The sequence below is a fragment of the Staurois parvus genome, unplaced genomic scaffold (assembly GCF_062004578.1).
Source record: "Staurois parvus isolate SC_StPar_1 unplaced genomic scaffold, SC_StPar_1.0 ptg000136l, whole genome shotgun sequence".
NCBI classification, from domain to species: Eukaryota; Metazoa; Chordata; class Amphibia; order Anura; family Ranidae; genus Staurois; species Staurois parvus.
Window position 1 is genome coordinate 12,898,774 of NW_028317932.1, and position 25,794 is coordinate 12,924,567.

General features: G+C 43.1%; 1 protein-coding gene across 1 annotated transcript in view; it reads left to right on the forward strand.

The window, feature by feature from the left end:
* Nucleotides 1-4,321: 4,321 nt before the first annotated feature.
* The window catches only part of KLHL7 (kelch like family member 7), a 34,023-nt gene continuing 12,550 nt past the window's right edge, over nt 4,322-25,794 (forward strand). Inside the window, exons 1-7 of the mRNA XM_089673193.1 lie at nt 4,322-4,590; nt 12,002-12,104; nt 17,876-17,969; nt 19,017-19,141; nt 20,236-20,411; nt 20,719-20,893; nt 21,609-21,751. Coding sequence (XP_089529319.1) covers nt 4,468-4,590; nt 12,002-12,104; nt 17,876-17,969; nt 19,017-19,141; nt 20,236-20,411; nt 20,719-20,893; nt 21,609-21,751 — 939 coding nt within the window. The 5' untranslated portion in view covers nt 4,322-4,467. The remainder of the gene's footprint in view (nt 4,591-12,001; nt 12,105-17,875; nt 17,970-19,016; nt 19,142-20,235; nt 20,412-20,718; nt 20,894-21,608; nt 21,752-25,794) is intronic.

Sequence of the window (25,794 nt, forward strand, 5' to 3'; positions counted from 1 at the left end):
ACAAAAACTAAGAGAACTTTTTTTTTTTCAAAATTTTCTGTGGTTTTTGGTTTGTTTAAGAAAAAATAAAAAACCCAGAGGTGCTTAAATACCACCAAAATAAAGCTCTATCTGTCAAAAAAAAATGATAAAAATTTCATATGGGTACAGTGTTGCATGACCACGCAAATGTCAATCAAAGTGTGACAGCGCTGAAAGCTGGAAATTGGCCTGGGCAGGAAGGGGGTATAAGTGCCCTGTAGGCTAGGGGTTAATGGACATGTTTAATAGCAAAAAGTAAAAAATATTGTTTTTTTTCTCAAAATTGGTCTTTTCTTTTTTTACAGCGCAAAAAATTAAAAATGCACAGGCAATCAAATACCATGAAAGAAAGCTCAATTTGCGGGGCAAAAAAGGACGGAAATTTAATTTGGGTGTAGCATTTCATGACTGTGCAATTATCAGTTTCAGTAACGCAGTGCTGTAACGCAAAAAATGGCCTGGTCAGGAAGGGGAGTAAATCCTCAGGAGGGAAAGTGGGTAAATGCATTTGGAAAATAACGCATGTTTTTTTAGTGATTTGACTACTTTTGAAATAAATTCTGCATGAGTTATTTTAACTCAAAAATCCATGCTGTATGTATCTCTTACTGAATTGACCCCCAGATCTCAATGGGTAAAAATCTCATGCTGGATATCTATACTGATATGGACTGGGTAATGTGTTAGGAACATAAGGATGCCCCAAATGAAAATTAGCAACTTACAGAGGACTGAATTCAAAGACATCCCGAACATCAAAGTGAAAAATGATGTAGCAGGCTAGTCCATTTTGCTAAAATTTCATTGCAGCAACTCAAAATGGTACTCAGTAGTTTGTAAGGCCCCCACGTCCTTGTATGCATGCCTGACAATGTTGGGGCATGCTCCTAATGAGACGACGGGTGGTGTCCTGAGCTTTTTCCTCCCAGATCTGGACCATGGTATCACTGAGCTCCTGGACAGTCTGAGCTGCAACCTGGCGGTGTCGGAAGGACCGAAACATGATATCCCAGAGGTGTTCTATTGGATTTAGGTCAGGCGAGTGTGGGAGCCATTCAATGCTATCAATTCCTTCATCCTCCAGGAACTGCCTGCATACTCTCGCCACATGAAGCCGGGTATTGTCGTGCACAGGAGGAACCCTGAACCCACTGCACCAGTATAGGGTCTGACAATGGGACCAAGGATTTCATCCCGATACCTAATGGCAGTCAGGGTGCCATTGTCTAGCCTGTAGAAGTCTGTGTGTCCCTCCATGGATATGCCTTCCCAGACCATCACTGACCCACCACCAAAATGGTCATGCTGAATGATGTTATAGGCAGCATAATATTCTCCACAGCTTGTCCAGACCCTTTCATGTCTGTCACATGTGCTCAGGGTGAACCTGCTCTCGTCTGTGAGGAGCACAGGGTGCCAGTGGCAGTGAGCACAGGGCCCACTAGAGGCCGTCGGATCTTCAGGCCACCGTCATAAAGTCTGTTTCTGATTGTTTGGTCAGAGACATTCACACCAGTGGCCTGCTGGAGGTCATTTTGTAAGGCTCTGGCAGTGCTCATCCTGTTCCTCCTTGCACAAAGGAGCAGATACCGGTCCTGCTGATGGGTTAGGGACCTTCCACAGACCTGTCCAGCTCTCCCAGATTAACTGCCTGTCTACTGGAAACTCCTCCATGCTCTTGAGACTGTGCTAGAAGACACAGAAAACTTTTTATCAATGGCACGTATTGAAGTGCCATCCTGGAGAAGTTGGACTGCCTCTGTAGCAACCTCTGTAGGGTCCAGGTATCGCCTCATGCTACCAGTAGTGACACTGACCCTAGACAAATGCAAAACTAGTAAATAACAGTCAGAAAAGATGAGTAGAGAAATAATGTCAGTGGCCTCCACCTGTACAACCATTCCTGTTTGGGGGTTGCCTCATTGTTGCCCATCTAGTGCACCTGTTGTTAACCACTTGCCTACCGGGCACTTTCACCCCCTTCCTGCCCAGGCCAATTTTCAGCTTTCAGCGCTGTCGCACTTTGATAATTGAGCGGCCATGCAACACTGTACTCTAATGACATTTTTATCATTATTTGAGACAGAGCTTTTTTTGGTGGTATTTAATCACCTCTTTTGATAAACAAACCAAAATCAACTGAAAATTTGGAGAAAAAAAGTTATTTTCTTGGTTTCTGTTATACAATTTTTGAATTAAGTAATTTTTATCCTTCACTGATGTGTGCTAATGAGGCTGCACTGATAGGTAGCACTGATGAGGAGGCACTGGTAGGTGGCATTGACAGGCATCACTGATAGGCAGAACTCATATATGGCACTGATAGGCAGCACTGACTGGCACTAACTGGCAGCACTGATAGGCGGCACTGATAGTGGGCACTGAAAGGCAGCTCAGATGGACACTGATATGTGGCATTGATGGGCACTGACAGGTGACACTGATGGGCTACACTGATCATCAGTGCCCTGATGATCAGTGTACATGTCCCCTCTGAGGAATATCGATTACCGGCTCTCCTCTCCTCACGAGCTGTCAGCGTGACAGCTTGTGAGGAGAGGAATGCTGATAACCGGCATTTCCCTATTTACATGTGATCAGCTGTGATTGGACACAGCTGATCACACGACAGAGCCGACGTCATCGGCTGTCTGCTGATCTGTGATCCGCTGTGTCCCAGGGACATACCACACCACTGATCGCTGTGCTGCGTGTCCCCCAGGGGTGCGTACGCGTGGTTAGTGGGAGTCCCAGAATGAGAGAACCACCGCCCGTCTGTCATTTCCTTATATGGCGGGCGGGAGGCGGTTAATTTCATTAACATCAAAGCAGCTGAAATTGATTAACAATCTCCTCTGCTACTTAACTGACCAGATCAATATCCCAGGAGTTTGACTCCTTTAATTTTTTGGAGCAGTATATTACGTGGGGGTTCTACATAATATTCTACCAAATACTGATTTTTAGACCTAGTCTTCAAGCGAAACTTCTCCTTCCTCCTTCACATTTGGCACTTTTTGGGGGGAGGAGCGGGTACCTTGTTTTGACAGGTACCTGCTCCCTTACTTTCGGCGATCCGAGCAAAAGTTTAGCCCCCCTCCCCCACAGCCTTCTGGGAAATAGGTCCAAGAAGAATGTGGGACCATTCAGATAGCAGTGAGCAGCCGGCTGTGAAGCCGCAAGCAGTCACAGCTGGCTGCCCAGTTAGTATGCCAATACCAAAGCATGGTGCAGAAACTGGCTGGGTGAGCACAGTGCTGGATCCCAGGACAGGTGGGTGTCTATTAAAAGTCAGCAGCTACAGTTTTTGTAGCTGTTGACTTAAAGCGAAGTGTCAGTGAAAAAATACAAAATAATAAAAGTCAGCAGCTACAAAAACTGTAGCTGCTGACTTTTAAAGAACAGATACTTACTTGCCCCTCGATCCCGTGGTGCCCCCCTGCAGCCCATTTCACTGACCACCCTGTGTTCCTGGCGCTGGGATCTTCAGTGTGGGCACCCGGCTGTGATAGCTTGCGGCTTCACAGCCGGATTCGCAATGCACAAGTAGCGCTGCTCTTTGTGAATGGTCCCATAGCCTCCTGGGACCAGGGGTGGACTGACCATTTGGAGGGCCCGGGGTCAGTAGGGGGCCCCATGAGATGCCCCTGGTACCTTTTTCATAGGCTTTTTTGAATTTGGACACAGGGGCCCCATGATCCCCTATTGCCCGGGGGCCCCACGAGTTGTCAGTCCGCCCCTGCCTCGGACCTGTCTAGTGTCCCAGAAGCCTACGAGGAGGGAGGGGGGAGGACTTCTGCTTCCGATCGTCAACTCTAGCTGATTGCAGTGGAAGTGGGAGCGGGTACCTGTCAATTTCAAGTACCCGCTCCCCAAAGATGCCAATCTTTAACAGGAATTGGGGGACCAGTCCTTAAGCTGAACTTCCCATTTGGGTTGAGCTCTGCCTTAATTTCTCAACACACGACTGAAGAACAGCTCTAATCCCTTAGTGCAGACACTGCTCTCCTCCACTCTGCACACCAGCTAGGACTTCTCACACCCGCCATAGGCACTTCTCCAACTTTCCACTGGAACAAATATAGACCAAGCGCCCATAGACTTCTGCATAAAGTCCATCTAGTGGGAGGGAGGAGCTCCACTTCCTGTACTGACACCTCCCCGCCCTCACCAACACAGCCAGCCCCGCCCAGCTCTCCGGCCATGCCGCTGACGTCAGTCAGAGGAAAGGCGAATACTGCGCCGCCGCATCTCTCCAGCCAATGGAATCCGCTTGAACGCGGGGCCTCGTCATCGGCGGCCAATAGCAGCGCGGATCTGGTGGTGCTTGGTGAGCCGAGCCTGGGTGCCTACCGGGTTGTGTTATTGTTGTTGTTTAGGGTGGCGGGTCGCTGTGTGCTCCGGTGGGGAGCCGGGAAAGCGGGGCGAGGCTGAGGGGGGAGAAGAATGGCAGCGCAGGGCGCCGAGAAAAACAGCAGCAAGAAGAAGACCGAGAAGAAATTCGCCGCCCGGGAGGAAGCCAAACTGCTGGCCAGTTTTATGGGAGTCATGAATGTCATGAGGAAGCAGGTAACCTTTAGGAAGGGGGCGCTGTTCTGTTGAGGCCTGTCTATGGGGTCATCCCATCAATGGGCCGACACAGGCTCTGTACGCACAGCACAGGCTCTGTACCCACAGCACGGGCTCTGTACGCACAGCACGGGCTCTGTACGCACAGCACGGGCTCTGTACGCACAGCACGGGCTCTGTACGCACAGCACGGGCTCTGTACGCACAGCACGGGCTCTGTACGCACAGCACGGGCTCTGTACGCACAGCACGGGCTCTGTACCCACAGCACGGGCTCTGTACCCACAGCACGGGCTCTGTACCCACAGCACGGGCTCTGTACGCACAGCACGGGCTCTGTACGCACAGCACGGGCTCTGTACGCACAGCACGGGCTCTGTACCCACAGCACGGGCTCTGTACCCACAGCACGGGCTCTGTACCCACAGCACGGGCTCTGTACCCACAGCACGGGCTCTGTACCCACAGCACGGGCTCTGTACCCACAGCACAGGCTCTGTACACACAGCACAGCTGCTCAATGGTAGGCTGATACCTGTGTTCACTCTTCCCTGTCATGTCTTGTCTGGTAGTAGAAGGCAGGTTCCCATTTCCCTCTGTACAGTCCAATGACACTTAGTCACCTCCCACAGCACACATACAGTGGGGCTGGTGCTGCAAATTATCAATAAAACGCCCACTTTGTATGTGGGGGGGGTGGTTGCTGTATTTCCTGAAAAGCAGCACCCCGCCACATACACACTGGGTTATTTATTGGTAATTTACAGCAGAAAAATGAATCTGCTACCTTAAAGTGAATGAAGGGAAAAAAATATAAAAATAACAAATATGTTATACTTACTTGATCCTCCTATTCTCAGGTCCCCTCCCCCTGGCTTCTCTGGCTCCTCCCCCTCCAAGTGCCCCCATAGCTAGCCGCTTTGTATGGCAGCACTCCTGCAGGCTTAATCCTGAGCCGCGCTCTGTTAGGGATCCCTCAAAATTTCGCCAGCTGAAACATATCGGCTGTGAATAGCCCTGTCGGCATTTTGCCAATACAGGGGGCTTTGTGTACTGCAGATGTGGGGGGGAGGTATTTAATAGGCAGTAGAGGAGCAGTGTATCCAGTGAGCTACCGCTAAATGTCACTTCTGTTTTTTAAATGTAATTACCGCTTTTTTTCCCCTGCACTATATCTCCAAGAAGGAGCTGTCATTCTCCCTGCTGCTAAAGGAAACAGGGGCGGAGTCACTGTGTAATGTCACTTGGTGACTCCACCCCTTTGTTTCCTTTAGTGGCAGGGAGAATGACAGCTCCTTCTTGGAGCTATAGTGAAGTAAGTACATTTAAAAACCTGCAGTGACATAAAGTGCCAGCCAACGAGGGAACCTGAGTGTTTACACTGCTCCTCTAATGCCCCCACCCCTTACAAAGAGGACCTGTCACTCATATAATATCACATAGGGGACTATTGGTCCCCTATGTGATAGCAATAAAATCATAAGTTTAAAAAATAAAAATACACATTATTTTTATTATTATTATACAGTATTTATAAAGCGCCAATAGTTCGCTCAGCGCTGTACATTACAAAGGGGGACAGAACATGTGACAGAACAACAACAATACAATGCAAAACATGAGGGGATTGAGGGCCCTGCTCTTTCGAGCTTACAATCTAGGACATTAAAGTAAAAAGAATGAAAAAAAAAATTTGAGCCTCCCCGCATACGCAGACATTTTGGTTTCGGTTTTCGGCCACGTGCATTCTGAATTTTCGGTATCCGCATCAGAATTTTCATTACGGTGCACCACTACTCTGTGTGTCCATAGACACACAAACTGCAGCTCGGCCACACCCCCACACCCCACCCCAGTCCCTCCTGACAGAAGCAGGAGCCAACGGCACCCACTGCTGTGTCTGAGCCAATGAGGAAGGATAAAGCCACTGCTCTCAGGCACAGCACTGGATTGAGATCATGGTCAGGTAAGTATAAGGGGGGGGACCTGGAGGGATCGCTTCATCCACTAACTACTTCAGCTCTGGAAGGCTTTATTCCCTTCATGACCGGGCCATTTTTTTGCTATACTGCACTGTGCTACTTTGACTGGTAACTGCACGGTCATGCAACGTTGTACCCAAATGAAATTTGTAACATTGTTTTCACACAAATAGAGCTGTCTTTTGGTGGTATTTGATCACCATTGGGATTTTTATTTAAACAAGGCCGAAAATAAAAAAACAATATATATTTTTACTGCTGCAAAACATTAAAAAAAATGGCCACTACCCCAGTCTATAACTGGCCTTCACAACAAGGAGCACATGAAAGGGCAACACATGTCAAACAACAAAAGAGAAAAATTCCCAGCTCAACTTACCAACCAGCCTTCAAACAAACCGAATTCACCTGTCTAACAGTATGCGTTAAAAACAGGGGTTTAGTTATTAGTTAGCACACATTTGCAAATACATGCGTAAGCTACAGAGCCTCGTCACGGCACCCCGATATTCTGTAGTCCTAACTCTACAAATTTTGAGAGCCCCCATAGTAGAGGCACATGTATTTAATGGATAGACCAAGGGCAGGTAGCTCTGATGAAGAAGGGACACCCTTCGAAACGCATCAGCTGTTCCCTGAGTGTCCACCCCTATGATGGGACTCGCGCAGGTTTTACCATTCCATAGTTCCTCTGAGAACTTACATGCTTGAAATACTTATATATACGTATATTTTTGTATTCAATAAAATTTGGTTTACCGAGGTAATGCGCAAGGTTGGTGCGCTTCTACTTTGTTTTTGCTTCACACCAAGGGCAAGTGGACCTGAGGGAGGCCACCCCTCCTTAAAGGTATATTGAGTGCACTGGACACCCAGCATATAGCACAATGCACCCCCTCACCAACAATTCAACAGTACAATAAAAAATTTAAATCTAATTTCTTCATAAATTTTGGCCAAAATGTATTCTGCTACAAGTCTTTGATTAAACAAAAATCCCAATAAGTGTATATTGTTTGGTTTGCATGAAAGTTAGAGCGTCTACAAACTAATGTTTATATATACTTTGATTTTTTTTTTTAATAATGCTAATGGTGATCAGTAACTTATATTGGGTGTGGGGGGGGGGGGGGGGTGCAATCTAACACAAATGTACACTGACTGCCACAGACATCACCAGCAACATTAATACACTGATCAGTGATAATACTGTACACTGTCACTGCACTGTACTAATTACACTGGCTTGGAAGGGGTTAACATCTAGGGCAATCAGGGGTTAAATGTGTGTCTAACTATGTATGATTTGTGTACAGTGTGCTGCTTATACTAACCGATCTCTAAGCTTCTCATCCCTGAATTGCAGGGATAAGAAACTGACAGATTGCTCCCTCTGTACAGAGCTCTGTGTTGTTTACCAACACAAAGTTCTGGGCTGTGATTGCAGCAAGCCGATCAGCAGCTTCTGACCATAAATCATTGGCCGGACTTGCTGACAGGCTCCCGCTTTGTACAATCACGTTGGGTGCTAGTGGGGTGGGGGGGCACGCTCCCGAAACCCGGAAGTAGGCAGCGATGTACATGTTGCTTTGCCTACAACGGCCGTAAACTGGTTAAGGGTTGGTTCACCTTTACTGAAAAAAAAGTCCTTTACCAATAAGGGGTGTCTGTAGATAAAAACAAGCTGTGCAGCTTTCACTAAAGTTGAATAAAGCCCTTGCTATAGATGTGGGTTATTTACATACCTCATGTAGCCTGACTGGAAACCGTCTAGGATGTTGCTAAGAGAGGCCAAGCTGTTACTTTTCACTTTCACCATCAAAGCAGTGAGATCTCAAACACTGAGCTCAGAGCTACTGCATCAGGGGGGAGAGAGAGTGCATATAAGCTCATTAGGTAGTTTTTTGGTAAAGGGTAACTATGCTGTTAAAGCGGAAGTCAAGTCTTCATTTAAAAATTGCGAGTAGGCAGGCTCTTTATGGCAGAAGAAACATACCTGCCTGTTCAGGTATCTGTAGAATGTACACGGAGCTGTGTATGTGCAGCTTAGTTTGGATTCTGGCACAGTGTCTGTGTGCTGGGATGACTGTATTCCTGTGAATGTGTGGGAGTGACCTCATCCCACAATGGCCAAGAAAGATGACTGATGACTGGCATCCTGAAGAAGGAGAGAAGATGCCAGCGTGGGACCCTGGACCGATGAAGCAAAGGTAAGGATTGGGACTTTATTTCCGCTTTATTCTCCAAAACAATAATGTAATATATTACACTTTACTAATCCTAATCCTTCCCATTCACACGTGAGCATTTTGTGATCACACATTTTATTCGGTGGCAACTGTTGATGAATATGAAGATAATTTCAGGTAATACTTTGAAAGTCTCAGTATTTCTTCTGGTTGTCTGGTTTATAAATGGAGGGATGTGATACCTACAGATTAAACCAGGCCTTTCATATGGTTATATAGGGGCATTTTGGTGAATTTTGTTTTTCAGTTTTGAATAAACTGCTGTGGAATGCACAGTTGGATTATAGATGGAATTTGTCTCATGAGACAGTTCTGGTGTATAAACAGAAAAATGACACGGGTAGTATGTAAAACATGAAAATCTTGTGACGCGTACTGACAGTTTATAGTATGCGCAGTTATGCTGATAAGTTAAAAAATGTTAATATTAGCCCTTTTGCTGCACTAACGCTACAAAATGTTAACAACACCTAGAGAGACCTCAACTTCTGGAACCAAATCATTTGGAGTGATTAGACCATACTGAATTTGATGTTCACAACCATACAGTAAACTGTGTTTGGAGAGGAGTCAGCGAGGTCTGTGAAGAGAAGCATACTATACCAACTGTGAAGCATGGAAGTGAATCTCTGGTGTTTGAGGGCATGTGAACCTCTAAGAGAAGATGTGAAACCTGCTATTCATGGTGGACAACCAAAGATTTTACAGGGCCTAGAGGCTTTTGTCAAGAAAAATCTGCACCTTTGCCACATGAAAAAATCCAAATCCTAATTCACAACTGTCACATAATACTGCAAGCTGTCATTGATGCTAAAGGGGGCAGTATGCAAATTTTGAACAAAACTATTTTATTATCCTTGTGTTTGTTTAATGATTGTGTTATGTGATTCCTAATAGTTGCATTTGAATTGCATTAAAAATAAAGAATTGTTTGGTTAGATTTTATGTTTTCTTTAAAATAGTTCACATTTTACAGATTTTCTCAGGGTATGTAATCATATGAGCTCAACTCTATATATTGTTTTGTGCAATCCTGAAATGTCACATGAACAGGCTGTCCTTCCGGCTTTTGTTTTTTCTTCCATTCATCTAATAGAGCTTCACTTGCTTTGCCCTCCCAAAGGAAGTAGAGTGCAAAGCACATTTGTAAATGCCATTGTTTTGTTTTTTTGTAAAAGTACAACTCTGGGGGGAAACAACCCTTCCTTTGCAAGGGTTAAAGGTAAAGGGAGGGTTATAACCCCTGTCAGATTTTTTTTTTCTCACTGTGTCCCATTTTGGAGATTTCTCTGCACGTGTTGTCCTATAGCCAAACAGGAAGTGAGAGGAAATCCTCGCAAATTAGGGGAATTCCTTGGGGACTCCCAGGTCACTAGAACCAATGTCCCCATTGGAAGATTTCCCCTCTATTACTTTTCTGGGGACAACTCAAAATTTTTAATATTTTCGACTTTCGTTTTCAATTGTAATGGTAAATAGAACAAATAGAGATGATGAATCTCCTTAACAGGGGCACAGACAGCAATAAAAGCCTAATATGTGTTCTAATCCCTCTCTACTATGACCAAAACTAAAAAAACAAAACGTTTGCCTTTTAGTTATACTTTAAATGTTTGTTTAAGTCTGAGGTATCTCAAAAACTGTTTTTACTTATCCAATCCTCCTCCACAGGTTTCCTCCAGGCTACTACACCAGTGGCCGCAGTTTTTTCTCCCGTATGCGCCAGTGGTCACATGCCCTCTGACATCATCAAGTACAATGCAGGGCCCATAGTTCTGCATTGGATGTGAGGATGCCAAGGGACAGTCCACAAGCTTGGGAGTAGCAGGAAGTAGTGGTCACCAAAATAGCTGGGATCAGGTAAGTAAAATGCTTTTCCAGAACCCTAGACTTAAACGAGCATTGAACCCTTGCAGTGCAGGGCAGCCCCACTGCAAAGGAGGATTTTTTCCTCTCCCTGAAGATCAGCTTTAATTGCCTCTCCGCCCACCATATAAGAAAATGATGGGCGGTGGCTCTCTCATTCTGGGAGGACATCATATATCGTGCTCCCACTCTTAACTGCGCATGCGCACACCTGGGGGCGCACGGCGATCGGTGGTGTGCTGTGTCCCTGTGACACAGCGGATCACCAATCACCGTAAAGAGCTGATGACACAGGCTTTGTCATGTAATCAGCTCTGTCCAATCACAGCTGATTGCATGTAAACAAGGAAATGCCAGTTATCAGCAGTCCTCTCCTCATGCTGACAGCTCGTGAGGAAAGGAGAGGAGAGCCGGTAAGCGGCATTCCTCAGAGGGGACACTGATCTGATGATCAGTGTAGTCCTATTTGTGCTACCTGTCAGTGCCCATCAATGCCACATAGTGCTGCCTGTCAGTGCCCATCAGTGCAGCCTCCTTAGCGCACATTAGTGAAGGAGAAAAAATACGTATTTACAATATTTTATAACAGAAGCTAAGAAACTTTTTTTTTCAAAATTTTCTGTCTTTTTTAGTTTATTTAGCAAAAAAAAATAAATAAAACCCAGTAGTGATTAAATGCCACCAAAAGAAAGCTCTATATGTCTCAAAAAAAGGATAAAAATTGTTTGGGTACAGTGTTGCATGACTGCACAATTGTCATTCAAAGCGCTACAGCCCTGAAGCTGAAAATTGGCCTGGGCAGAAAGGGGGTAAAAGTGCCCAGTAGTCAAGTGGTTAAAGTATGACTAAAGGCAAAACTTTTTTTTAAGTGTTGGACAGAGTGGAAAGGGTTTAAAAAAACCCTCTATTTTTCCTGTTTACCATTATCATCCAAAATGAAAGTAATACAAAATCCCAAATTTTGGGTTGTTCCCAGAAAAGTAACAAAGGGGAAATCTTCCAATGGGGACACTAGTCCTAGTTACCTGGGGGTGCCCAAGGAATTCCCTTAATTTGCAGAGATTTTCTCACTTCCTGTATTGGCTATGGAACAGGAATTGAAAGTAAATCTTCCCCAGTGGGACACAGATGGCAAAAAAAAAAACTGACAGAGGTCATAACCCTTCTGTACGCTATCCAAAATGGAAAAAAATAAACCTTTTGCCTATGGTTTTACTTTCATTGGTGCTATGACTACGCTCATAGTGTAGAAGTTTTATGGATTCATTGTCTACTTTTTCCTCATACTTTCTTACTTTTATTTATGTATTTTAGAAAACTTTGTGTGATGTTATTCTTATGGTGCAAGACAGAAAGATTCCAGCTCACCGGGTAGTTTTGGCAGCTGCCAGTCATTTCTTTAACCTGATGTTTACCAGTAAGTATATTCTGTGTGTATAAATCACTGGGATATTATGGGTGCGTTTTATTAAGAAACACACCGAATGAATTGTGTGCCTGTTGCCTGCAAACTATGTCTGCTACTCTGGTATCTACACATTTGTAATGGTTATTTTGAATCTCGGTTGCATCATGTAACCTAAGGATTGCAAAACAGTCTGTGATTTTGTGTACAGATTAATGACTGTGCATTAGAATACAATGCACACAGCCTCCTCCTTAAAAAGAAACCAGCTCCCTGTGATATTTTTTTGTTTTCTTCTATCTCCTTTCACCTGCTTTGCTGGGTTATCTTCAATTCACATACTCATATGGCCAACAAACCCAGCGTTGTCCTGCTGAATTTTGCTACACTACACTGCTGCATGCTGGGGCCCACACCATCTTTCCCCTTTTAGTCAGCAGGGACTGGGTGTATATTCTAGATTCAGGTAGCTGGCCCCCTGATGACCAAATCTGCTCTCCTGCATCCCTGCATCTGTCCTCCAGTGCCACATCTGTCCTCCTCCAAACACATGTCCATCCTCCTCCAGCAAAGTGTGTGCCTCAGCTGAAGCCACCTGGGGTATGTAACATGGATATCCCAGAAGGCTGCAGGCACAGGGCCATATCATTCTTGTCTAGATGAGAATAGAGGCAAGTGTGGACAAAAAAAGAAAAAAAAGTGGAGGAGGAGAAGAATGCAAAGTGGAGATTTTTTTTTTGTTATGAGGGAAGGTCTGCTTTAATATTCTACAGGCCTCTGACCTAATATTTGAGCCTTATTCATCATTTGATTATTTGTGGAATACAGCTTTACATTTTTTTTCTACCTTACATGGAGTATTGCACTGCTGTTTACAACACTCAAAATGCAAGAATTCTCTAGAAGGAAAGACTAAGCCCAGTTCACACTAGAACGCGGTGCAGGAAACCCATGATCCATGTGTGTTTTTCTGCACTGCATTCTAAATGCACTGCCCTTGTGATCTGCAGTACAATGTTTTGTTTTTTATTATTATTTAGTTATTTATTTTTAAATATCTTTTATTAGGTAACCCAGTACAAAAATATAACAACCCCAGGGATGCCCCAACCCCAGCACTCTTTGTCCTGGCGCTTGAGCCGTTGGCTATGGCGCTCCACACTGATTGTAATGTATCGGGGGTTCCATACGCTGGACAGGAGTACAAGTTGAACCTTTTTGCAGACGATGCCCTCTTGACTCTCACTAACCCCTTGACGACGCTTCCAAATTTGCAACAGGTTCTTGAGCGCTTCTCCTTGATTTCGGGTCTCTGTATCAATTTGGATAAGACTGTCGCGCTTAATATTACTTTGGCCTCAGATTTGGTTTCGCGCCTACAGTCCCACTTCCCTTATAAATGGGCTTCTTCTCTTGAATACCTAGGCATCCGCTTAACCCCCACCTATGACTCACTGTTTGCTGCAAATTACTATCCATTGCTTCGCTCTGTGTCCTCTCTTATGCATTCTTGGCAATTTCCGCACCTGTCATGGATAGGACGGATTAATTCAGTAAAAATTACCATCTTGCCGAAATTGTTATACTATTTTCGCACCCTCCCAGTGCGGGTTCCTCCTCATTTCCTTCGGTTGCTTCAGGTAAAGATTCTGCGTTTTATCTGGGCCGATAAACGCCCCAGAGTTTCCAGAACTACGCTTTTTGTCCATAGACTCCAGTGTGGCGCTTGGGGTTCCCAATGTTACTAAATATTATCAGGCGAGCCAGATCGCCCCGCTATCTATGTTGCACGCTTCCTCAGACATACCTCTCTGGGTCCTCCTGGAATTACCTAATTGTGCTCCTATTGCGATATCGAAACTTCTATGGCTTCCCCCTGCCCTGCACCCCACGGCACTGAGTCCAATTTTGCTCCATGGCTTACATGTGTGGGACTCGGTACGTTACTCAAGTGGCCTAATGTCACCTTTTTTGCCTTTGCTCCCAATCACTAACAACCCCCTCTTCCCACCAGGTTTAGATCAACCAAGGGCGTTTTCTTGGTGGGTGACCAATGGTTTTTCACAGGTACAACACTTTTTGACCTCTTGGTTCTTCCCTACCTGGAATTCTCTTCGGGAGTCACGGGATGTCCTTCGGCGGAATTTTTTCGTTACCTTCAATTGCGGCATTGGCTGCTCTCATTGCGGGGCACTTCTCTCTTCCTGTACCAGAAATCTGCCTTTGAACTGCTTTGCCAACAGCGTCCGGGCGCCCCAGGCCTTATTTCCCTTCTTTATGCAGCTTTGAATAGACGCTCGTCGCATACTTCTCTTTCATATGTCATTCAGTGGGAGCGCGACCTGGGAGTGGCTGTGGATCCTTGGGACTGGAATAAGGCCTGGTCACTCATAGCTAAATGCTCATTTAATACGACCACGCTGGAGGCAGCTTACAAGGTATTGTTTCGTTGGTATTGGGTTCCAGCTCGTTTGGCACAGGCAAATCCTGCCTGCAGTGATCGATGCTTTCGGGGTTGTAGCCATCATGGTGATGTATTGCATATCTGGTGGTCATGCCCCAGGCTGCTTCGTTTTTGGTCTCGTGTGTTTGGCCTCCTTTTCACCTTGTTCCATCTCTCTATACGACGGGATGCTCGGTATGCTTTGCTTCATTGTCCCATAACGGGCCTCTTGGCTCATCAGCAGAAGTTGGCTTCCTATTTGTTTTTGTTGGCCTCTAGAACAATTGCTCAGGCCTGGAAGAGCCCGTTTGTCCCGTATGACCACTATGATGCTCAATGAACAGATATTGAGTATCTGCAACGACTCCCAATGTAAATTCTTGAAAATATGGGAGCCGTGGTTGCAATATACCTTTCCCATGCTCCCCCCGGCTAGTCTGGGGATGTGATGTTGTTCGGCTTTGGCATTCTTGGATCCCTGCTCTTGGTTTGGTTATCTTTTTTCTTTCGTACTTCTCCTTCCTTCCCCCCCCCCCCCCCCCCCTTTTTATTTTTTTATTTATTTTTTTTTTTCTGTTTGCTTTTGGTGTGGCAGTGGATAGCTGCCTTTTAGTCTGAGTTATTATCAGTGTTCTATTTATGTTTTGTTATTTAAGTGCCATTGAGAGCCCCTGCGTGGGCGATCTTTTGCCCTGTTGGTGTTAGAGCACTGATTTCTTTAATTTTCTACTTCTTTTATGTGCAGTTGATAGCCCCTGCGTGGGCGTGATTTGTTGCTCCTGTGTTAATTGTTATTAATTAATAAAAACCATTGAAATACAAAAATATAACCTAATATACAACAAAATCACATGTACATAAATCCCATTTTACAACATCTTTTCCCCCACCCAAATACCCCTGTCCAGATCTTGTTTGCTAAGTTCTTACTCCCCTTGTACTTATCTATCTTTTTTTGTGTCCTTTTCCCTCTCACAATCACTTGCTTTCACCCTCTCTATCAAGCTCTCTCTATACTTTTCCCATTAATCTCCAGACCAATTCCGTATATCTTTTAGATGTTTTAAAATCTAGCCAACTACTCCACATTTTCCTAAATTCTTCCATTTTGTCCTCCTCCATTCTAAAGATATTTTCAGCTCTATTCAACCAATCATTTATTCTTGGTGGCTCCTGGGCTTGCCAAAACTTGGGGATCAGGCCCTTAGCCGCACAGATTAAATGATATAATACCCTGTTTTTAAACAATTTGCCTGCGGGCTCATCATAAAATAAACACATCCACGGGTCCATTTGTATGCTGATCCCACTGATTTCCTGGATATAATTAATTATTTCCTTCCAAAAATCCTGTATTTTTGGGCACTCCCACCAAATGTGTGCTATTGTACCCTTTTTCCCACAACCTCTCCAACATGAAAAGGTGAAACATCTACTTACTGTTTGTCTGCTACACTGGGTGTCATCTACCATCTCGCCAAGCATTTATAATTCATTTCTACTGTGCTCATGTTTATCACCTCGTGTGTTCATTTAAATATTTTATTCTTTTGTTGCTCATTCAGTTCTGTTCTAAGCTCCTTTTCCAATTTTTCCAAGAACCCAGGAGGATCGGTTCCTTCCATATCTATCAGGATCTTGTATATCCTGGAGGTGGCTTGTTTCGGAACTGTATTTACATTCAACAGTTTTTCAAATGGGTACATATCCTCCGAGGTCCTCAGTGGTTGTGTGAGCATTGAAACAAAGTGTCCTAATTGACCATACCACCAATCTAATGTGAAAAATATAAATGTGTGAGTTAGCGAGCGCACTAATAAAAAGCTGCTGATGCACAAAAAGGAACCACAAAGCCTTTCTAAGAATATGACATGAAAATAGGGTGTGCAGCGCTATACAAATAAAACACACTGTCTAAAGTATGACAAAATATGACAGAAATGGAAAAATCCCATAAACTGAATGTTAAACAGTCCAAGGTAATATAATATCAGTCCAAAAAGGTATATTCCAGTGATGGAGTATAAATGACTTCAATCCAAATGGGTATATTCCAGCATCCTAACATGAAGGTGTAGAAAAATTGCCCACTCACCGGAAGTGCAATTTAATGTGCACATAGAAATTCCATGAAGCCGGAGGTCCCCTGAAGGTATAGCCTGATGATAAAGGTGCCCTCAGCCCAGCATTCTAGGAGTCCACCCAGGCAGGAAAATTTGGGATATTGGTCCAGATCAACTTCTCTGGCAGCCGTCACCCCATTCACCACCAGAGGGCACCTTTATCATCAGGCTATACTTTCAGGGGACCTCCGGCTTCATGGAATTTCTATGTGCACATTAAATTGCACTTCCGGTGAGTGGGCAATTTTTCTACACCTTCATGTTAGGATGCTGGAATATACCCATTTGGATTGAAGTCATTTATACTCCATCACTGGAATATACCTTTTTGGACTGATATTATATTACCTTGGACTGTTTAACATTCAGTTTATGGGATTTTTCCATTTCTGTCATATTTTGTCATATTTTAGACAGTGTGTTTTATTTGTATAGCGCTGCACACCCTATTTTCATGTCATAATGTGAAAAATAAATCTTTTATTTTCTTTAACTCTTCATAAGTATGCAATTTCCCCTTATTCAAAATGCCCTTCAAACGTGTATTTTTATATTTAATCCATTTACCAGTGATTATATCCTTCCCTGGAGGAAAATACTCCATACCCTCCAAAAGAGTCAGTAAGGAATTGTATTTTCCATCCAGTAATTTTTTTTAAGTTTGAGCGTTTTTTTTTTTTAGCTACAAGGTACAAAATGCTCGTGTGCATGCAGCCTTAGTACAAGCCTTGCCTGAGCACTGCCAGCCAATCAAAACTAAATCATAACATTGTTTCTTCAACAAGTGCTGGGCCACGCAACATGTTATGCTCAATCAGACTGATAAATGAGTACAGTTTGTTTTCCTGTGATTTTGAGCAGTACAAAATCATAGTGATGTTCTGTCAAGTTTTTCATTAGTTGATAGTTCAGTTCATGAACTCTTAACTCAGGGAAGTCTTTCTCTAAATTATAATTAATAGACATCCCTAAGAATTATTAGTATTTTTTCCTTTAAAAGCAGATATACAGTATATTACAATCTCCTTTTTATTCCTATTTAGGTCTATTAATGAAAAAAGTAGTTGTAGCATCCAAATACATAAGATCCTTTTTCAGTAAATAGACCATCTGGTGCTCTGTGAAAGAACAGCCTCTGTGGCAGAAGTGTGTACACATGGATTTCTTGAATATCGGTATTAAATTTGCATTTTTATGTGTTTTTTTTTTTTCCATAGCCAACATGATTGAGTCTAAATCTTTCGAAGTAGAACTTAAGGATGCAGAGCCAGACATCATAGAGCAGCTGGTGGAGTTTGCATACACTGCAAGGTATTAATCATATCTTTTTATCTTTTACTGCCTTGTTTGCTTGTTTCTTCCAATAAGTTGTTTGTGTATTTGCTAATACAGATGATGATATTTAAGCAAGAACTGCAAACACTTAGGGCTTGTTCACACCAACAACAACACTGAATGCACATGCACTGGGAGGAACAATGCCTATGTACATTGCACAGTTAACGTTTTTTTTCTTTTAGGACTTTATTGAAATGTCTCAAATGACATTTCATTCAATTCTTTTCATCGAGCGACGTTTCAGGGTGGATTGCACAACACGCCCTGCTGAAATAAAATACTGCATGCAGTACTTATTTTCAGTGTGCATCACTGCAATGTGATGGTCTGAGCTGACTAAATGGCAAACAAGGCAAATTGCTTTATTTTTGCATTTTGGACTGTGCTGGGCAAGGATACCCAGCACAGCCTAATGCAAATGGTGTGCACAGGCCTTAAGCCTGGATTCACAGTGTTTTTTGAGTGTTGCAGTGTGAATAAGCATATATAGTTTTCCTTTCAAATTAGCCCCTTACGCAATAAAGAGACTACTACTTGTAATGTTTTGCATGCAGCAAAATACCTGAGTTTTCTTGCTTGAAAACAGCCTGAAAAACATTGTGTGAATTGGCCCTAAATGCACATTTTAAATTTTTTGTTGTGGCCCCACTGCCTCTCTCCTGACCTAAACTATGCTGCCCTCCCCAGATGTATGCCTATCCCGATGCTGTGACCTCTGACATTTGTTTACATCCATTCCAAACTTCTGTGTGCTTCAAGCATCTGCACAGTGGGCTCTCATAGACATTTATGGGACAGTCTACTGAAAATCTTTGGTGTTGGAAAATGGTTGCAAGTATCTGAGATGCTACTTGGTAGTTCAGTTCACATTAGTGCATCTGTCACCTTTTTTCTTTTACTACAAAATCTGGTTCTGAAATTGTAAAATTCAATATTTTTAATTATTAAAATTTGCTGTGTTCATACTCTTTTGTAATGTGTTGTAATGTTTTTGTTGTTTTTTTGTTGTTTTTTTTTAAGAATTTCAGTAAATAGCAACAATGTACAATCCCTTTTGGATGCAGCTAATCAATACCAAATCGAGCCTGTCAAAAGAATGTGTGTTGACTTTCTTAAAGAGCAGGTGGATGCATCAAACTGCCTAGGTAAGATGGAAATCTTTATAAAGGTGTAAGAAAGGACGCAAAGTCACTAAAAGACAATAAATTTGCCCTCCACTAGTGTAGTGACTGCTAAAGTATTTCCTTCAGACTGGAAGAGAAGTCCCTAAACATGGAATTGTGCTTTAGAGCAGGGGTCTCATAACTTTCTAAACAAAGAGCCAGTTTACTTTCCTTAAGGCTTTGGGGGGCCGGACACTGGCTAGTGGGAGTAGAAAATGCCCCAGCAACAGTGGGCATAACAATGTCCCATCATTGGCTTTAATAGGGGGAATAAGTCCCCATTGCCGGTATCAGTGGGAAGAATGGTGTCATACACAGTTTCAGTGGGAGGAATGGTGTCCCATCATTGGTGTCAGTTGGTAAAATAGTGCCCCAAGAGCCAGATATATGCAAACAAAGGGCCATATCTGGCCCCTGGCTGCAGTTTGGAGACCACTGCTTTAGAGCTTGGCATCTCCCCACCTGGCCTAATACAAATTAGAATCAAATTACTGAGAATTTTTATTTTTTATTTATTTCATGATAATCATTAATGTTCCATTTCCAAACATAAATTACTTTATTGGAGTAGAGTCCTTTAAAAAAAAAAAAAATTCTTCCTACTTTATGGACATTTAACTGTTTAAAAGGCTTATTTTCTCACTAATTGCTATTTTATCACCCTCAAAACAGATATTTTTTTTCCTGCTCTTTCACAGTCAAAATAGCTAAACAAAATAATGATAGAATACTGCACTTGTGGAATTTTAATTTGATCTGCATAGTAATGCATTTAGTATATTAGAAAATTTGTATTTTCAACTTGAACTGTGAGCTTCACTCAGAAGCTGTATCGCTGGTAGCATTCCGTAACTGGGTCTGAATGCTAAGCTGGTGCCACCAATAGATAGTGATTGGGTTATTGTGGAAATTCTTCATGGAAATGCTTGAAAAGATAGGTCAACCCAAAATTGATAATATAGGTGGGCTTTGGGACAGTCTTTCTAGCCAGCTTGATTTGGGAGTAGAAATCTTATAACTCAGCTGCTGAAATACACTTTTTTTCTTTTAAGTAATTTTTTTCATTGTGCTTATAGGCATTAGTGTGCTGGCAGAATGTCTTGATTGCCCAGAGCTCAAAGCCACAGCAGATGACTTTATTCATCAGCATTTCACTGAAGTTTACAAGACGGACGAGTTTCTACAGCTTGATGTGAAACGTGTCACCCACCTTTTGAACCAAGACACTCTGACCGTCCGTGCTGAAGACCAGGTATTGCTGTATTTTACAATGTGTATTTATAGCAAAATCTTCTCAGTGTCGCTAGGGCTGCGTTTTGTGTGATTGCTGAGGCTTCCTGCATTTTCTGCTGTGAGAAATGTCCCTCAGCACTGAGCCTCTGTGAGGCCAGATGTGGTGTTTTGTTTTTTTTTGTTTTTTTTTCACTTTTTCTTGAAACCACTAAGCACAGTCACTATACAAAGTGGTAAATGTAATGCATGTTGCCTGTACTGCAGGACTGGAATGTAAATGTTCTCTGTGTACTTTTTTTTTCTAAAATTATTTGTGCATTTGTTAGGTTTATGATGCGGCTGTGCGATGGTTGAAGTATGATGAACCAAATCGACAACCATACATGGTAGACATCCTTGCTAAAGTCAGATTTCCTCTAATCTCCAAGAACTTTCTAAGTAAGACAGTGCAGGCTGAGCCTTTGATACAAGACAATCCAGAATGCCTGAAGATGGTGATCAGTAAGTGAGCACTTCACTGTTGTAATAGTTCTCTAAGACTGTGTAGTCAGCCAAGGGCCGTCGTATCTTTTTCTGATCTTTCTTTAACATGACCGACACATAAACTTGTACATTTATCCTACCAGCATCTGTGACAGTTCACTTTTGTGGATGAAAAGTCCAATCTGAGAGTATTTTCACCTGTTAAGGACTTGAGAAGTTTTTCCTGATTATCAGGCCAATTTTAGTGTGACTGAACAACAGTCATCGTAAATTACTGTTTTTGCCATTTACTGATGAAAAGATAATGGTAAAAGTATATTGTTTTACCAAATCCCCTTTAAAAGTAAAGAAAATAACATCACGTCCAGCAACATAAAGTAAAGAAAATAACATCACTTCCAGCAACAAGGCTTTAATTCCTAATTTTAGGACAGTGGTTACAGCCATTCACATCATTCATTTAGGAGTCAATTGTGCATATACAGTAGTTCTGCACAAGTATAGCCCTAAACTCTAGGGCATTTTGGCTCATGTTGGGCTAGCTCTCCATAAGGTTTTTAGCTGTTGTGCTTATTGTCATAATGAAGTGAGACCATTTTTAGTTTGTCCCTTTCTGCCTGTATTCTCTGTATATGTACAGTGTACATATACTTCTGCCTGAACAGTAGAGTCCGCACTCCTAGCCCTAGACGTTTATGGATTGTATTTCTGTTTGTTTCCCTGTGTCTTTTAGGTGGAATGCGCTATCACCTTCTCTCTCCAGAAGATAGGGAAGAGCTTGTTGATGGCACAAGGCCACGGAGAAAGAAACATGATTATCGGATCGCTTTATTTGGCGGCTCACAGCCTCAATCCTGTAGATACTTTAACCCAAAAGTATGTACTGACTATAGTTGCTTCTCAAGTTTAAAAAATGTGGTCCTTTTTACTCTACAATGTTTTGATATCCGATAGCCCAGTATACATATAGCAAACCATTAAAAGCTTCCATTACATCTGTGGAACTCAACTTTTAGTAGTTGTGACCTGCTTACCAATCACACTGGCATGAGGATATCATAAAAATTAGGTTTGTGCTTGCAGTAGAGTTGTAATGTTTGTAATATTATATGGGTTTCAGTGTGGCCAGATAACTGAAATGCAGGCAAAATATCAGGTTCACTTAATAGCCCCCCAACCTCGCTGTCCTGTTTTGACCACTGAAGCTGAGTAGAAAAATCTGTGGATAAATCGCAAGTTGTTCTGGTCAGAGCCAGCACAAGGCTAATTAGCTCTCCTGGTCCTGACAGATAGTGCTTTAACCTGGGTATTGGTCATTCCCTTTTACTAGTTGCTTTATCATTGACTCTAGTGGAGAGAGTTGCGTGCTTCTCAACTTCACTTAAACCAGTTAACAGAGTGAGCATGGAAGGAAAGTATAAGTGGTGAGGGAATAGTGCATTCAAGTGGAATTGCAGCTTACTCTTAGCTAACCTTAAAATTGTCCCCTCCCTCCTCCTAACACTTATGCTAAGTAAACTGTGTATGAGAGATGTACAGCCCTGGCCAAACTTTTTGAGAATGACACACATATTATTTTCGCAAAGTCTGCTGTCTCAGTTTTGATGATGGCAATTTGCATATACTCCAAAATGTTATAAAGAGTGATCAGATGAATTGCAATTAATTGCAAAGTCCCTTTTTGCCATGAAAATTAACTTCATGCCCAAAAAAACATTTCCACTGCATTTCAGCCCTGCCACAAAAGGATCAGCTGACATCATGTCAGTGATTCTCTCCTTAACATAGATGTGAGTGTTGACGAAGAGTTAGAATAACAGACTGGAACCTTTTAAAATGAGGGTGGTGCTTGAAATTATTGTTCTTCCTCTGTGAACTATTGTTACCTGCAAGGAAACACGTACAGTCATCATTGCTTTGCACAAAAAAGGAATCCCGGGCAAGGATATTGCTGCTACTAAGATTGCACCTAAATCAACCACTTATCAGATCATAAAGAACTTCAAGGAGAGAGATTCAGTTGTTTTGAAGAAGGCTTCAGGGCGCCCAAGAAAGTCCAGCAAGCTCCAGGACGTCTCCTAAAGTTGATTCTGCTGCGGGATCAGAGCACCACCAGGCAGGTGTGAAAAACACCAGGGACACTGATATTCTGCGAAAGGTACAGTGATTAGACTGCTGAGGACTGGGGTAAAAAAATTTCTCTGATGAAGCCCCTTTGCAGTTGTTTACGGCATCTGAAAAAAACCTTGTCCAGAGAAGAAAAGGTGAGCGCGGCCATCAGTCCTGTGTCATGCCAACAGTAAAGCATCCTGAGACCATTCATGTGTGGGGTTGCTTCTCAGCCAAGGGAGTGGGCTCACACAATTTTGCCTCAGAACACAGCCATGAATAAAGAATGGTACAAAAACATCCTCCGAGAGCAACTTCTCCCAACCATTCAAGAACAGTTTGGTGACGACAATGCCTTTTCTAGCATGATAAAGCACCTTGCCATAAGGAAAAAGTGATAAGTGGCTTGAGGAAAAAAAACATCGCAGTTTTGGGTCCATGGCCAGGAAACTCTCCAGACCTTATTCCCATTGAGAACTTGTGGTCAATCCTCAAGAGGCGGGTGAACACAGGGATGTGCAATTCCTATCGCCCGACGCCCGGGACATGTAGTTCCGGGCAGGTAGGTTTTTTTTTTGTTTTGTTTTTTGTTTCTTGCCTTCAGCCCTGCTGCGAGCAAGCAGCAGGGCTCACCTGTCAGGTGGAAGTGCTGCCGCCCGATTGCTTTCACACAGCCCACAGTGTCAGCCTCTCCCTTCTGCCTGCTATATGTCCCGTGCTCTGCTTGCCCGTCTGCAGGACCAGGACTGGCTTAGTGTGCGCCAGCGGGATGTGGTATAGGGGAGGGAGGAGAGCAGACACATCCATTCCCCTCCCCTTTTTCTCCTGATTCGGAAGTGATCTGTTTTGACATATTCCCGGTCATTGTGGCCGGGAAAGAATGCAATGCGGTGCATATTCCACTGCATTACATTCAGGGGATTTTTAGACCCTAGATGTCTCAAAAAAGAGAACCTGTTACCAAAAAATCATCACATAGGGGACTTTTTCTTATTATTTTAAATGGAAGTTACACCCAAGCATATAATCTCCCCCACCCCAAAATTTTTTCAAGACCCCCCACACACACACACACACGCGCAAAAGCACGTGCTCGGGCGCCTACACATGAAAATGTCAATTGCTATGTCATATCGCCTGAATGAGAGCAATAATGCTAGCACCAGACCTCCTCCGTAACACTATACCGATGACCTAGAAGGGGCTTTTAAAGCCCCACCTATAGAAAATATAGGGCACTAACGTTTGTTGCCATTTCACGGATGCACGCAATTTTAAGGTTTGACATGTTAGATATCGATTTACTCGATGCAGCCTCGCCTTTTATATTTTACAAAAAACTGGATAATTTATTGCTTTTTGTGCCCTAATATTAACTTATGTGTATTTTTTACTGAAATGTTGCATTTCCTAGACCTGTGATAATATTGTGTGACATAAAAAAATTGGAACTACCGCTATTTTATTCTCCAGGGTCTTTGCTTTCAGAAAATATATCATATCATGTTTTGGAGTTTTATGTCATCTTCAGGCCTTAAATTATTTTGTAAACGTGCAAATAACACAAAAACGGATCTGGCAGCAAAAGGGATAAAGGATAAGCCCAACACTCCCCTTTACTGAGGAGCAGCCAATCGGTGCTCATTACACTGCAAGGTCTCTCTCCTCCCTGCTAGTCCCTGGGTGCGGTTCTAGAGACAGGAAGGGAAGGGAGGAGGAGATGAACAGCGCAATGTTAAAAAAATTAAACGGTTAAGTCGCCATAAAGCCCCTTTTGTTTTTAATAGCCCCATACATTACTTAAAGCAGATTTAAATACGGTTTTGGTTAAAGTTTTTTTTTTTTTTTTATTAAGACAAGTAGATTGTCATGAGGGACAAGTAGATTGGGGCACCAATTTTGTTCCTGGACAAGTAGTGTTTTAAAAAAATGTCCACACCCCTGAAACAACCCCCCCCCCCCACAAATTCTGTCAAAATCCCAGCATTGATGATGCAAGAATGGGCTGCCAACTGTCAGGATGTGGTCCACAAGTTGACTGACGGCATACCAGGGCGATTTACAGAGGTCTTGAAAAAGAAGGGTCAACACTGCAAATATTGACTCTTTGCATAGACTTAATATAATTGTCAATAAAATCCTTTGACACCTATGAAATGCTTGTAATTATACTTCAGGATACCATAGTAACATTTGACAAAAAGATCTAAAAACACTGAAGCAGCAGACTGAAAATTAATATTTGTGTTATTCTCAAACTTTTGACCAGGGCTGTATATACTTGCCTATTTTCAGGTCGCACTGGTCCAGTCACGTGATTCGGCTCTCCTGTGTGCAGTGCAGTTCAGCTGCAGGGGAGTGGAGGGAGTGCCGACAATGGATGGGTCATTGACGCGTATGAATGACATCACTGCTGCAGGTTTTGAACACCGTTGCCACAGAGCTCTTTCCTGTCCCCTGTAGCCTCTTCTGGCTGCCACGGGGTAGCACTTGACTGGAACGGAGCAGCCTGAAAATAGGAAAGTATAAACATCTTTCTTAGATGGGTTAGTTAGCTAGCATAAGTGATAGGAGAGGGAAGTGGTCCGATTTTAGGACTAATTGGGTGTAAGCTGGAATTCCACTTAACCACTTGCCTACCAGGCACTTATACCCCCTTCCTTACCAGGCCAATTTTCAGCTTTCAGCGCTGCCGCACTTTGATTGACAATTGTGCGGTCATGCAACATTGTACCCATATGAAATTTTGATCATTTTTTTCTCACAAATAGAGCTTTCTTTTGGTGGTATTTAATCGCCACTGGGCGCTT